This window comes from Mesoplodon mirus, assembly GCF_964341445.2.
Source record: "Mesoplodon mirus genome assembly, chromosome: 1".
NCBI classification, from domain to species: Eukaryota; Metazoa; Chordata; class Mammalia; order Artiodactyla; family Ziphiidae; genus Mesoplodon; species Mesoplodon mirus.
The window spans coordinates 70,303,905-70,318,186 of NC_138976.1; the positions used below are offsets into that span (position 1 = coordinate 70,303,905).

The following is a 14,282-nucleotide window of genomic DNA, read 5'->3' on the forward strand; positions in this document are numbered from 1 at the left end:
GACACACCCCCTGTGCCCTCTAGGATAAACTTCCCTTCTCAAGGCCTCTTATATCTAAATTTTAGGTATCCCTTTCCCTCATACTTCAAGTCCAGATTGAATTGGAAATACAGCTGACCCTTGAACAACACAGGGGGTTAGGGCGGGGCCAATCCTCTCAAGTTGAAAATCCCTGTGTAACTTATAGTTGGCCCTCCACATCTGCAGATTCAACCAACCACAGATATGTATTGAAATATTTGCTATTGAAAAAAATCCATGTATAACTGGACGCATGTAGTTCAAACCCATGGTGTTCAAGGGTCAACTGCATTTTACATTTCATTGTCAAGCCCAGCTTTCCCCAAGCACAATTCTTGGTCTTAGGGCAGTTTGACACCTAGGATGCTACCTTTTTACTTCTTTTCTTTCTGTATACTTGCATGATCTCATTCCTCACCCCTTACAGTCCACTGACCAACTGCTGTGGGTTATATCCAGTGTTAAGGCACATAGATAGTACAGAGGCGTACGTTTTTATGAAAATACAAGTAGCCTAGACAAATGTAATCTAACCTGTAAACGTAGACATAGTCTCCTTGACCGTTCTATTCCTTCTGAGGTCCAAGGAGCAGGTTCAACATCATCTCTCCTTAAAAGATAGCGCCAAACCAAGAATCCATGGCTTGATGAAATCTCTGGCCAGTATTTCACCACCTAAATTGTAATATTTCAGTACTAGTTTGAAATGTAAAGTTTAGACTTATTCATAATGTCATATTAGTGTTTTAAGTAAACTTGGCAGAACTAAATGCAACTTTGAAAGATACTTGCTCTGCTGTAATAGTAAGTAAAAAAATATGCACTTAAATATTGTTTTGACCTTATTTCTTAATTATGATAATTCCCGTTAAGTATAGATTGCTATAAATTTGAAGTAGCAGCAAGATTATGCTCATTAATTAATAGAATTTTGCATAATAGTATATAAAAATGGTGGCAGTAGATGTCTTCATTTTTAAAACAAAGAATGCAACCTATTTTCAAAATTATGATGTGCTCCGCTTCGAAAAATCTATTAAAACTAGAATCATTCTGGAAGATATAAGAATCAATATCTACAATGGCCAAGTTATTTGAACAGTTTTATCATAAGAGAATATATACTTGTAAAAAAAACTTAACCCAAAATATAACTCTGCCTTTAGGGACTTCAGATAAGCCTTAAAAGACAAGTGTCAAAATTAAGAGATCGTTTTGTACATGTTGTATTTCCAGAAAAAGTAGAAAGACCAACTAAGATGGTCTATTGTTTCCTTTAGCCCACCCACAGTAGAGCAGTTCCCTGTGGCAACCCTGTCTTGAAAGCCCAGGAAGAATGACTAACAAGATGTCATGCCAGATAGAGCACCTTATAAATGCCATCATATCTGTTGCCTTCTTCAGGAGCATATTTGCTGATCTTCCTCCCTTTAAAACTGCGTATCACTCTGACTGGCTTACCAGCTCTCCAATTCCGAGACTCTGCTCCAATTTTATCATCCAATGGAGCATCACAGTTTAGGGCCAATGCCCTAAAAAATAAAACAAAGTCTTTATACCAAGTAATCTTTCTTCAAGTATATAATCGCATCATTAGCTCAATTAAAAGGTGAATTATGCCTTACCTGATGGTTAAGATTCTATGATTCTTTCCATATTATTCCAGATAATAGGATTATGCTTTCCCCCACCAGCAGAGAAGACAAATCAGTTTTCTGATGTCACCCCCAAGCCAGGGGATTGGTTCTCAGATAGCCTGTAGGGTTCTTCTGAAAGTAATAACATCTGTGCCACGTATAATAGAAAACAACTAGAAATACATGGAATTTTCTTTAAATAACGTTTGTTGAGGGAAGGGAGAAAGTTGGAAAACTAAAGCAAGTGATTGTTGTAATAGTTATTTTTGATAAGGGAATGAGGTAAATTGCTGGAGAAATGTAGAAAGAAATCCAGAAAAATAAATTTGTCAGCAAGGTATGAATGACCTTTCTAGGTCTACTTTCCACATTCCAGACAATAGAGATTCCTTAAAGTTTAGAAGATAATAAGAACAAGTTTAATATGAGAATATCCTTTAAAGACTTCCAGTAAAAAGGTAAGTTTAAATAAAACTGAAGCATTCAAACACCTGTGCTAAATCATGACAATAAAGATTTTTGGCTGCTCAAGATCACTACATTTTACTGATGACACATGAACAAGGAGGAACACTGAGCTGGAAGCAGCACTGGATTTAGCTGAAGCTTCCTTAGTATGTGTACTCACCTAGTAGTAATTAATCAGTAAGGTTAATAGACGTTAGAAGACCTTCCTTGGGGAAACTTAGTCCTGCTCCCCAAAAGACAAACTAGAATGTATTTAAAGTTAGTATTTTTCCTCTAAGACACCTATATCCTAAGTGAAAAGAATCCACTAAGAACATTTAAGGTTAAAAAAAAGATACCCTCCCCTCAAATCTGGTAAAATCAGATATGATACAACATGCTTTTTCAGGGTATAGTTCTTTTTATGCAAGCTCAAAAACAAACAAACAAAAAACCCCCCAAACAAAGACCTTAAGACTAAATGACTAATCTACCATAATCTTTCTATCATAGTTAAAGTAAATGAACTTAAGTGTTTTGTTAAAAAATTTTTTTAATAGACGTGGTCAGAGTTAAAGGTCACCAAGTTATCTTTTTTATCTCAAATGGGAGATGAATTAAAATTCTGAGGTAGAAGAAAATGTAGCCATCAATTCTAGGGCTGGTATTATTTATGGAATACCTATTGAGATACATATACTTCATCCTCTTAAAGAGCTAAGAAAGAGATATGTACTATCTTCACATTAATGAGCGGAATGCTTTGGTGCTCACAGGTACCTTCCATCATAATGACTGCACCATTAACTGCAATTATTAACTCACTTCTTGCTTCACATAAGTATGCAGTCTGTTCAAGTTTGTGTAAAGAGTCCAAGAGGATGAAACTAGGCAAAACAACAAGGCTTTTCCATTATTCTATCCACAGCTCAATCGATTGCCTCTAAACGCCCTGATAAAGGATGGCCAGGTTACCTGCTGCCCTCTTCAGTTTCATAAAGTGGAAGAGCTGAGAAGAAACAGGAACAAACTTCTCAAAAGCAAAAAGCAGGTATCAAACTACCTCTTAGTAGAGAAACAAAAAAGGAATTAGACCATATACACGTCAGGAAAGAGTATACTATGGGTCAGAGCTTTCACTTCAGCTTTCGTGTTTATAAAACATATAGGTACCTTTGCCTAAGAGGCCTTTACAATCACAAGGTGTACTCACAGCTTAATGTATAAATTACCTGAGGGAATGTTAGAGTCTCTGTGATAAGTCAATCCTAAATTGTTTTGAGTTTCTATTTCATTTTCACTACCTTCCTTATTAATATAAACATTTTTACTACTTGTCAATTATTTTCTGAGATTGTGACATGATAAACAGGGTATATTTATTAGATTCTTCAAAAGCTTGACAAGAATCTATCATGTACATTACAAGTGCAGGTAGTTACAAAGGAAGTTTCATTCAAGCCAAATAATGTTATTATTAAAGGGAAAATATAATTTTCAGATTTGACAACATGAAAAAGCTCTTCTGCAAATTCAAGATACATTTTCATTGACAATACACATCGAAATATTTCTAATTCCTTTTAAGATCATTCTTCCTAAAGAGTTGCTTTCTTGTTAGAAAAAGACTGCGTAGGGGCTGGACTCCTACCTCAGCAATGTTTTCACCAGCAAATCTGACCTGTCTCCTCTGCTGGTTCAATAAAATAATCCTACTGTCAGAAATAATATAGAAGGAAAACATAAAAACAGATTCTATGTAACTTGGTATGCAACAAAGTCTTGAAATCATAAAGTATATTCTTTACTTCACATGGTAATCAGAAATTAAGGACACACTACTTAAAACTGAGTGATTTAGACTCAGGAAAGCGAAAAATACTCACTTTTACTCAGTATTCCACAAAATACCCTTAATAATAGGATACAAAAAATTTCAACTTCATGATCACAAAATTATCAGTATGACAAGTTATAATGTGGTCATTGATATCTGATGGTTTGGGTTACTTAATTATTGGTATTAGCATGCACTTACGAAATAAAACATTTTGAAGTTATTAAATTTTCTATTCCCATGGAAGCTGGAATATCATGAATATTTCTATAGAATAAAGTCAGCACAAGGTGGCTCTTTTGTACCTAAACATTCTCTTTTTTAACAGTTAAAAGACATTTTATCATAAATCCTAAAAGCATCTTGTGTAGTTCTGATTAAGTTATCTGATGTTTCACTTATGCACATAAATGTGGCTCCCAAACATAACCCTATTTCACATTAGTCTCCTCTAAAAAGAAGTTTGTCACTTTAAAAGATAAATCTGTGTTTAGTAGAAGATAACTTTGACCTATGTGGTAGTAGATAAGCCACCTTGTCCTCAATTTCATTAAATTATATAGGTTCCTTTCCTTTAAAGGTTTCAATGTTTCCAAATGCAAAGCACACGTATTAAGACTGGGAATTATTTCATTTAAAAAAATGATACTAAGAAATAAGTTAGGAAGCTTATAAGTAATTATATACTAATCAGGTAATAGGATTTGTATTTTAGCTATATTAACTCACAATTTAAGATTCTCCTCTACAGTGTAAGTTATAAATTATAGTCCTATAATCCAACTTTTACACAAAGCCCAAATTCTAAACAGTCTTTACAAACTAACAATATAGAGTACCTGTTCATGTTTGTTAATGTTTGATCAGCCGATGGTGCACCAATTCTTTTATTACCAGCAAGATTTTTACCACCACTCCCAGTGTATGTGAATTCATCACCTCGGTCCTGCAGAAGAACATTTTTGGCATTAAAACCTAAATTATACCTAATTATACCAGGTATAATTCACCAATTCTTGTTTCAGAGTCAGAACTTTTGGTTCAGATGTTATAAGTTGACATGTTCTCTCAAGGTATCTACCAAAATAAGGCAAAATTCAAATGCAATCTTGTGTGTAATATACCTTCAAGCTGTATCACTTGATCTAAAGATTTCATTTTAAAGTTATAGCTTCCAACACCTCCAAACATAGTATTCTTATACAAATAACTTATAGAATGTTACAAAATAAGGTCTTATGGGTTGGGAATATTGTTTAGTTTAATTCAATGTTATTAAAATCAACTTATCAATATTAATTTGTAGGTTCTTTACAGGGCACCATTTTAATAAATACTCCAAAACTGATTTCCCAACAGCAATCTATACCACATCCAAAGCTTGTTTTTTTTTTTTTTAACATCTTTATTGGAGTATAATTGCTTTACAGTGGTGTGTTACATTTCTGCTTTATAACAAAGTGAATCACCATATCCAAGTTTGCTGCTAAATTTCAAACTTAAAAATCATAACAGCATTGTAAGTTCCCCACATTTTACAGTCTATGCAAATTATATTGGCATAAAACAATTACCTATCATTAAGAAGAAAGTTAGAAAAGAATTGGATACTATAAGTTGTATAGCATCTACTAAATGTGAAAAAAAACACGCCCAAAGAAGATATTAAAAACTAGCTCCACAAGTATTTTTATAGTAGCTACAAATTTATATTGCTATTGTTTTTGCCTCATTCAGTACTTAAACCGAGAAAAGTAACTATCAGTATGTAAATTAATTCTACTAACACTATCTCAATAGTGGTTCTTCTTCAATGCAAGATTATTTTAACTAGTTCAGACTGAACTTAAGATAATGAAGTTTTCTCTACTTAATTCTTGCTTGTAATAAAGGTCAATTATTTTGCATCTAGTTTTTCCTTTGATTAAAAGTCATAACTAAAAATCTCATGGTTTTAAGTGTTTCTATATGTCCTAAAACCTTCATTCAATTCACTTTGTTGACCCAAAATTGAGGTCTATATTTTAAAGAATAAGGTGTTAAGGAATTTCATCTTCAGTGTATACTCCATTTGAAGGAATTCTAATAAATAAGTACATCTAAAACAGTCCAGAATACTTCTTAAATTGATCAGATACAGTCTTCCAAATGGTATCTGGATTGACTTCACAATGCTCATATTTATAACCTTGTCGACTTTTAAAGTTGTAACTGTGGTAGTGCTATAAAGGAAAAAGTAGTGTGAACTAGGTAGGAGAGAGCATAATAGGGACAACCTAAGTTCAACAGTGTTTGAAACATAAGAACAAAAACATTTCTGATTATTCTTCAAGCAGCAAATAATCATGTAAAAATAGTTAAATTTTATGTCATTAACTCATCTATACTTGAATTCATCATTATACCATGAAAGCACACAGATGAAACAGACTGGGAGAAAATACCTGCAAACTACACATCCAATGAACAGTAAAAACAAACAAAACCCACAACCCAATTAGAAAATGGGCAAAAGATCTGAAGAGCTACACCACCCAAGAGGATATACACATAGCAAATAAATAAATCATGTCCAACACTCTTAGCCATTAGGGAAATGTCAATTAAAACTACAATAAGCTGGGCTTCCCTGGTGGTGCAGTGGTTGAGAGTCCACCTGCCAATGCAGGGGACACGGGTTCGTGCCCCGGTCTGGGAAGATCCCACATGCCGCAGAGCGGCTAGGCCCGTGAGCCATGGCTGCTGAGCCTGCGCGTCCGGAGCCTGTGCTCCGCAAGGGGAGAGGCCACAACAGTGAGAGGCCCGCCTACCGCAAAAAAAAAAAAAACTACAATGAGCTATATCTACATACCTATCAGAATGGCTAAAAGAAAGCAACAACACTGAATGCTGGTGAGGATGCAGAGAAACTGAATCACTCATACACTGCTGGTAAGAACAAGAAGTGGTACAGTCACTCTGGAAAGTACTTCAGCAGTTTCTTTTTTTCCATCTTTTTTTTTTTTTTTTTTTGGCAGTTTCTTAAAGAACTAGTCATGCAACTACCATACAACCCAGCAATTACACTTCTGGGCATTTATCCCAAAGAAATGAACACTCATATTTACAAAAAAACCTGTACACAATTTTTAATGCAGCATTATTTGCTGGAAATAACCAATATGTTCTTCAATGGGTGAATGGTTGTACTGTGGTACACCTATATCCATGGAACACTACTCAGCAATAAAAAGGAATGAACTATTGACACATGCCACGATTTGAGGATTATGCTGAGTGAAAAAACGCCAATCCCAAAGGTTATACACTATACGATTCCATTTATAAAAATTTTTGAAGTGACAAAATCATGTGGGATCCTTGTTGTAAGGGAAATGTTCAGTGTCCTGAATGTATCAATGTCAGTATCCTGGTTGTGATATTAAACTATAGTTTTGCAAGATGTTACCACTGGCTGAACCTGAATAAAGGGCAAAGACATCTCTGTATTATTTCTAATGCTACATGTCAATCTACAATTATGAAAAATGTAAATGAGCCCAAAATTAAAAATGAGCTCTAAAGAAAATGTGACTATTTTCACTGCAATAATCAGTACACACAAAGATTAAAGACTGCCAATTGATTTACTTTTTAACTGGTAAAAAACTGACCACTTCAACATAAAAACGATGCTAGAAGAGATGCGATTTATCCTGGACAAAGCTTCTGTATTTTACTGAATGATCAAGACAGGTTCTAAAGAACAAGCTTGTATCATGACTTACTACTTCATCCGCAAATCCACCAGCCAGGACAAGAGAGTAAGCGCCATCATTACTTCGACCATGAATTCCACCAACATGGGGCCTATGGACACCCGCTTCGCTCACCTATAACATCAAGAGAGACTTAAAATACCTTTGAACAGTTCGTTACGTTACATTTACAAAATGGTTTCACATATGTTATTGTATCCTAAAAGCTTCAACTAAGAACTGAATATCACACAGAATTCTAAGTTTTGCTCACAGACTACTTCTCCCCAACTATATATCCTTCAGGTACTGAACTCTTAAAACTGCTCAGGCCTAGAATTGTGAGTTTCAAAATAACTATTAAATAATTATTATCCTACGTCTATTGGTAATTCCAGCTCAATTTGGGCAAAAAATAATTTACTGTAAGTGCTCTAGATCTCTTTTTTCTCATTTCTCATCTTTCATTATGGCACTGTTCCCTAGCCAAGTCAAAAAGGCAAGAGTCATTTCAGCCTCATTCTTCTGTATTCTTCAAACACATCTGGTCGCAAATATTGCTGATTTGATCGCCTAAATCTCTCAAAACCATCTTTTTCTACTTTCACTGATATAAGCCTAGTTTGAGTATGAATACTTAAAACATACCCTTTTTCACTGCCTCCAGCAGTTTTGTTCCTTCAAACTCATTCTACCTATCACAAACAGAATGATCCTTTTAAGAACATATCTGCTTTTATTTTTCAACTGCTTAACATGTATTTAACAGTCTTAATAGTATATTAAGCCCAAGTTAAGTATTACATATTACCCTCTCTCAACCGGGCTCCTATCTACTTTCCCAGCCTTATCTTCGGCTTCTCCATTATGAAGCCTATACATCTGAGCCCAACTACTCAATGATAAACATACTACCCATTTTTAGTTTATTCATGTAATTCTTCTATTTCAATGGCCTACTACTTTTCCCCATGTATCTTCAATTCTGGCTCACTTAAACGTAAGTGTCACTTCTTTGTGTACTTCAAACTCCCTAAGAGAAGTATTCTAATTCATTTGTTTATCACACAACTGTTCTTAGCAGAGTAAATCCAAGCCTGTATAGTGGGCTAGGTAAAGAGGCATATTAGAAGTTGATGAGAAGCTGATAAGAGCAACAGAACCTGGATTTAGGCCTTGGAAACACTTAGGTACTTTAGAGCATAGGACCATTTGATTACCAACCTCACCAACCCCGATAATAAATCATGCTGAATCTTCCCTACTTCCTAAACTGCAAATCTGTCCTCCTAAATGCTTAGGCCAATGACCTCAGTCATCTTAGACCATTATTAATGAGGCTTTTACAATCTGGGAATGAATGACAGGCATACAAAAAAAGAAGCAAACAAAGAACAAGGCAATTAAAAATACACTAAGTGTATTTTATTATAATTTTTATTTCATATATAAATATTATAAATAATACATAGTATAAAAAATAAATCTTATTTATTATTGTACAGGCATACCTCAGAGATATTTCTGGTTTGGTTCCAGACCACTACAATAAAATAAATATTGCAATAAAGCGAGTCACACAAATTTTCTGGTTTCCCAGTACATATAAAAGTCATATTTACACTATGCTGTAGTCTTAAGTGTATGACAGCATAATGTCTAAAAAACGTACACACCTTAATTAAAAAATAATGCTGTCGGAAAAATGGCGCCTATCGACTTGCTTGACACAGGGTTGCCAAAAAGCTTCAATTTGTAAAAAACACAGTATTTGTGAAGTACAATGAAGCAAAGCACAATGCAATGAGGTATGCCTGAACTCAGTTTTTTTTTTTTACTGTATTTATAGATCCAAAGTCATAATATAAGCCTTGAAAATTGATTTATTCAAAATTATGATATAACCATTGCAAGGATGAGAGGACAGAGTGTGTTAAACTAAATTCTTGTCTTCCATAGAAAGAGATTAATAAAACCAAAATATAAAGACAAAAGCCATACAAACATGTTATTTATAAATAAAGAGGTAAATTCAGAAAAAGTAACTTTAAATTGATTGCCTCTTAGAAAATGGTGAAAAAAGAGGGTAGGTTTTTAAAATATAAATCATACTCTAGTATTTAACTTTCCATGCTATGCATATGTATTACATTATTTTAACCTTAATTTTTTTTTTTTTTTTTTGCAGTACGCGGGCCTCTCACTGTTGTGGCCTCTCCAGTTGCGGAGCACAGGCTTCGGACGCTCAGGCTCAGCGGCCATGGCTCACGGGCCTAGCTGCTCCGCAGCATGTGGGATCTTCCCGAACTGGGGCACGAACCTGTGTCCCCTGCCTCGGCAGGCAGACTCTCAACCACTGCGCCACCAGGGAAGCCCTTAAAATTTTTAATAATGGTCTAAGCACCAGTGCTATTCGACTCTTAAAGTTCAGAATCCTGTCTAATTGGAAACTGCTCTTTACCTAAGATATTTTTTTTCCATATTAAATTTTCCGTAATGAAAAAATTACCTTTCTAAAGAAGAAATTAGAAAAATACAAGAGTTTTCTTCAAGAGGAAAAGAGAAGTAATTTAATCCTTGGATTATCTGACATTTCCTCTAACCAATATCTTAACATTCATTCAAGAGGATAATCCCCAAAGAAAACATCCTAAGTGAGCTTCCTTGCAGATCAATGACATTAAATGAGAACTTACTGCATGACTTAAAGATCTATTTCAAATATTAAATTCTTGGCAAGAAAAGTTCTTCAGAACACTTAATAACTTTAACTACCATAACTATAACAGAATAGTAAAACGAAGTGATTCAAAGGCCTAGAGGAAGCCTAATTCCATGATGTGTGCTCCTCTGTCTGCTAAGCTATGAGCAAGAGTCTACCCATCCTATAGGAATTCTTTCATTCTAACAACTGAATGCCATGTGATACTACCTAGGTTAGTCCATTTAGAATCAATCGACACTAACACTGCTACAATTTGAACTATACCCGATTTTACCCTTTCAACTAAGCCAATTTAAAACATACCTGAACTCTAAATCTCCAAGTCGATCCAACAGGAATTCCAGGAATAGGTCCATAATGATTAGAAGGAACAATAGTACATTCTCTAGTGCGACCAACACAGGCCATTCCCTACAAGGTACCGAACAAACTGAGAAATCAGTTCTGTTAAATCTTAAAGAAAGCCCTTAATTCCCACAAAATGCAGATAAAATAAAAACCTAACAATGTATATGACTAATATTTAACAATTTATATGATTAATCAATATAGTTATTTGTTAACATTTCAGATTAACATCATTTATACCATTACTACTATTGGAACTAAAACACTGTAACTTGCGTCACAGTTATAAACATTATAACTAGGAAGAAAAAGAGACGTCCTTCTTTACCCTGCCCCAGTCTCTTCGGCTTTCAGTACTAGCTGATGGCATCTTTGCTTTCTTTTTACTCATCTTGAGTCTTTCACCAGCCTTTACAACTTCACTAGAATCAGTTTTACAGGAAGGACAATACCTTAAAAAAAAAGAAGAAAAGGAATTTTGATAATATTATATTAAAGCCAATAACAGAATAATGGCCTTTCTAGGTTAGAACAAGTTTTAAGATGTAATATTTGGTGTATATTACAGAGTTTCAGTTGGCATTTCAGTATTAAGCTTTTCAAAATATTTACATGATTAAGCTCACTGAAAAAAACTTGTCATTCTTTTAGAGAACTTAAAAGATTTTATTATCAAATTCTCAAATGCAGTGCAAAAGCCAAACAAGGCTGTCCAATTTAAATGGCACCATAAACTCTGATCTTATCACTAATCCTTAGAATAGAAATTATTCATTTGAAGTTTTTATCATTAAAGCAAAAGTGTTAAGAATAGATGATTCTAGACTGAACAATGATCCATGTAACTGATATATCTCCCCATCTAAATTGGTTATTAGAATTCTCAGATTCAAAAATGTATAGTCTAATTGATATTTGCGTGCTGAATGGGTGGCCTGTCACCTTGCTAAAATCACATATTACCTCCAGAAAGCTTTCCGTAGATATTTTATGATTTTTCTAATTAGAGAATATTGCTGCAAATAAAATGTTCCCCCCCCTGAAAAAAGTATAGTTTATTATAACAAGTACACTGGATTCAAGGATGCTTGCTTATATTAGCTTTATCTCTAGCTCAATTTCAATTCTCTATATTTGTTTGTCCTTTAGCCTATCTGTAGTTGGCCATTCTACTGTAACTTGTACACCACTATAATCTGCCTTATATCATTTCTAAAAAGCAAAGCATAAGTATGTCTATAGAATGAGATGGGACTATTCTTGAGTCACCAAGGAATGGAAACTTTGAGTATATCCAAAGATCAACTGGTCACTCCCCCATTAGTCTTAGATTTCTTTTTCTATACTTCCCATTTTATAATGATCTATGCCACGTGGCCTATAGAGTAAAGAAGATGACACCTGTATCCACTAGTTAATTTTGACTGCCTAATTATGAGACATGTAAACAATTCGGTCCCTGAGAAAATTAGTAGGGCAGTGAGATACAGAAACAAATTCAAGGTAAAATAATGTATGATACGGCAATAAATACTATCAAGTAAAATCCCTACTAATCTGGAAATCAGGAAGGCTTCCAAAAATTAATTTGTTGTAAGAAAGATTGTATTTTACCTGATGTGCTAACCCTATAATTTTATCAAAGATCTTATGGTGAAAGCAGATATTATCTCTGATGAGAAAATGAGTTCAGAGGTTAAATATCCAGACAACATGATTTGGAGAAGTGGAAAAGAAGATTTAAGGTTAAGGAATTCCAGGTAAAGTGAAGGACCTCGATATGAATGTAGAAATACTCCATAGGGTAATCTAAGACAGTGTTCTAGTTATAGTCATCCCTGGGATCCATCTTTTCATCAGGTTTGTTAAGAACCCAGGCACTATTTTGGCGCTGCGTAGGGATAAATGTTTGTGATCAAAATATTTGTAAACAGTTAAGGAAAACTAGTACATACAATGAAACAATTTCAGAAAGTGGTAGATGCTATAAAGGAAATACATCAGGGTTACGTGGGTGATAATAGTGATTAGAAATGTTATGTGTCTTTAGATACAATAGTTAAAGCTTCTGAGGTGGAATTTCAGCTGAGATTCCTATCAAGAAGCCAGGTAAGACAATCCACGCAAAGAGGTGTTAAATGTAAAGGTCCTGAGGCGTAGTAAGGAATGGTAAGTTCTGAAGAACATAAAAGTAGTCAGGGGGCAGGTCACAGATGGCAAGGGTTGAGATTTTATCCTAACGCAAAAGACATTAGGGGGTTTTAAACAGGTGAGTAACCTGATTCAGGACTCAGATCATTCTGCTGCTGTGGCAAGAAGGATAGCTGGTAGACAATGTGAAAGCAAGACTAGTTAGGCATTTACTATACAGTTCAGGGTAGAGATAGTGGTGTGAACTGGGTGGTGAGAGTACAGAAACATTATGGAGAACTGTAAGACTTGCTCATGTGTTATTGGATGTGAGTGGGGAGAAGAGAGAATCAAAATTAAGTTTAGCTTTTTGGCCCTCAATAAGTGGATGAGATGATCGTATTACCTACTGAAAATTAGGTGAGGAGTGGGATTTTAGGGGACACGTTTGTGGAAATCAAGATCTCTATTTGGACTCACTAGTTCTGTGATACTAGTGAAGCAGGCAGTTGAATATAGGGAATATAAAGCTCAGGGAAGACTGTATCTGAAAATATAAATTCCAAGCTGTTTGCCTGGTATTTAAAGTCTCATGATTACATGAGGTCATCTAGGGAGCAAGGATGAAGAGAGAAAACCTGGGTAGTGCTTTGGGAAACTCTGAAATGTGGTAGATGAGAGAAAACCAACAAGAGACCAAGGAAAGGCCGGTGAAGCTGGAGGAAAATGAGATTAGACGATATCATACCAACTACAAAAACAGAGTTAGCAGGTAAGCAGGACGGTAACGAGAAGACTCAGAAGTGACCCTTGGGTTTGGCAACATAAAATGTGTAAGCCTAATATAAGCAGATATAGTTGAGTAGTGAGAGGGAAGGTCAGACTGGAGGAGAGCAAATAGAAAAATAATCAGTGGAGACAGCTCTGAGAAGCAAGGAAGTGGGCAGCTTTCTCCCACAATACACAGGTGGGAGAAGTGGGACCTAGGAAAGAGTGTGTATGTGCATGTGTTGTGAAAACAAGAGATTCTAGGACACTAATGAGAATAACCCAGTAATGGCAATTCGGGAGAGGAATTAACTGCAAGAGTGAAGTTCCTCAAAATGCAAAAGGATACGAAACTGTGAGAGCAGGAAGAAAGGTTCGCATTTAGTGAAGCAGGAACATATCGTCCACAGAAACAAAGAGGAAGAAGCACATGAGACTTCAGAGGAAATATAATTACTGGTGATGGTAAAATGCAGGGTGTGACCATGCAAAGTAGTGGCAGAGGGTTAAAGGAAGAAGTTCTATCCTTTTTCTTATTCCCCCACCCCTACAGCCTCTGCTGTAATACAACAACCTTCCCAACAGGTCGGGAGAGACCAAAGGAATGGAGAACAATCTATTCTTCACAATGG

The 14,282-nt window shown here is 35.1% G+C and overlaps 1 protein-coding gene across 1 annotated transcript in view; it reads right to left on the reverse strand.

The window, feature by feature from the left end:
- UHRF2 (ubiquitin like with PHD and ring finger domains 2) overlaps nt 1-14,282 on the reverse strand; it is a 74,501-nt gene that overhangs the window by 7,463 nt on the left and 52,756 nt on the right. The window contains exons 7-12 of the mRNA XM_082625886.1: nt 11,081-11,217; nt 10,708-10,815; nt 7,710-7,814; nt 4,782-4,888; nt 1,391-1,553; nt 556-696 (exon numbers count right to left, since the gene is read on the reverse strand). Coding sequence (XP_082482012.1) covers nt 556-696; nt 1,391-1,553; nt 4,782-4,888; nt 7,710-7,814; nt 10,708-10,815; nt 11,081-11,217 — 761 coding nt within the window. The remainder of the gene's footprint in view (nt 1-555; nt 697-1,390; nt 1,554-4,781; nt 4,889-7,709; nt 7,815-10,707; nt 10,816-11,080; nt 11,218-14,282) is intronic.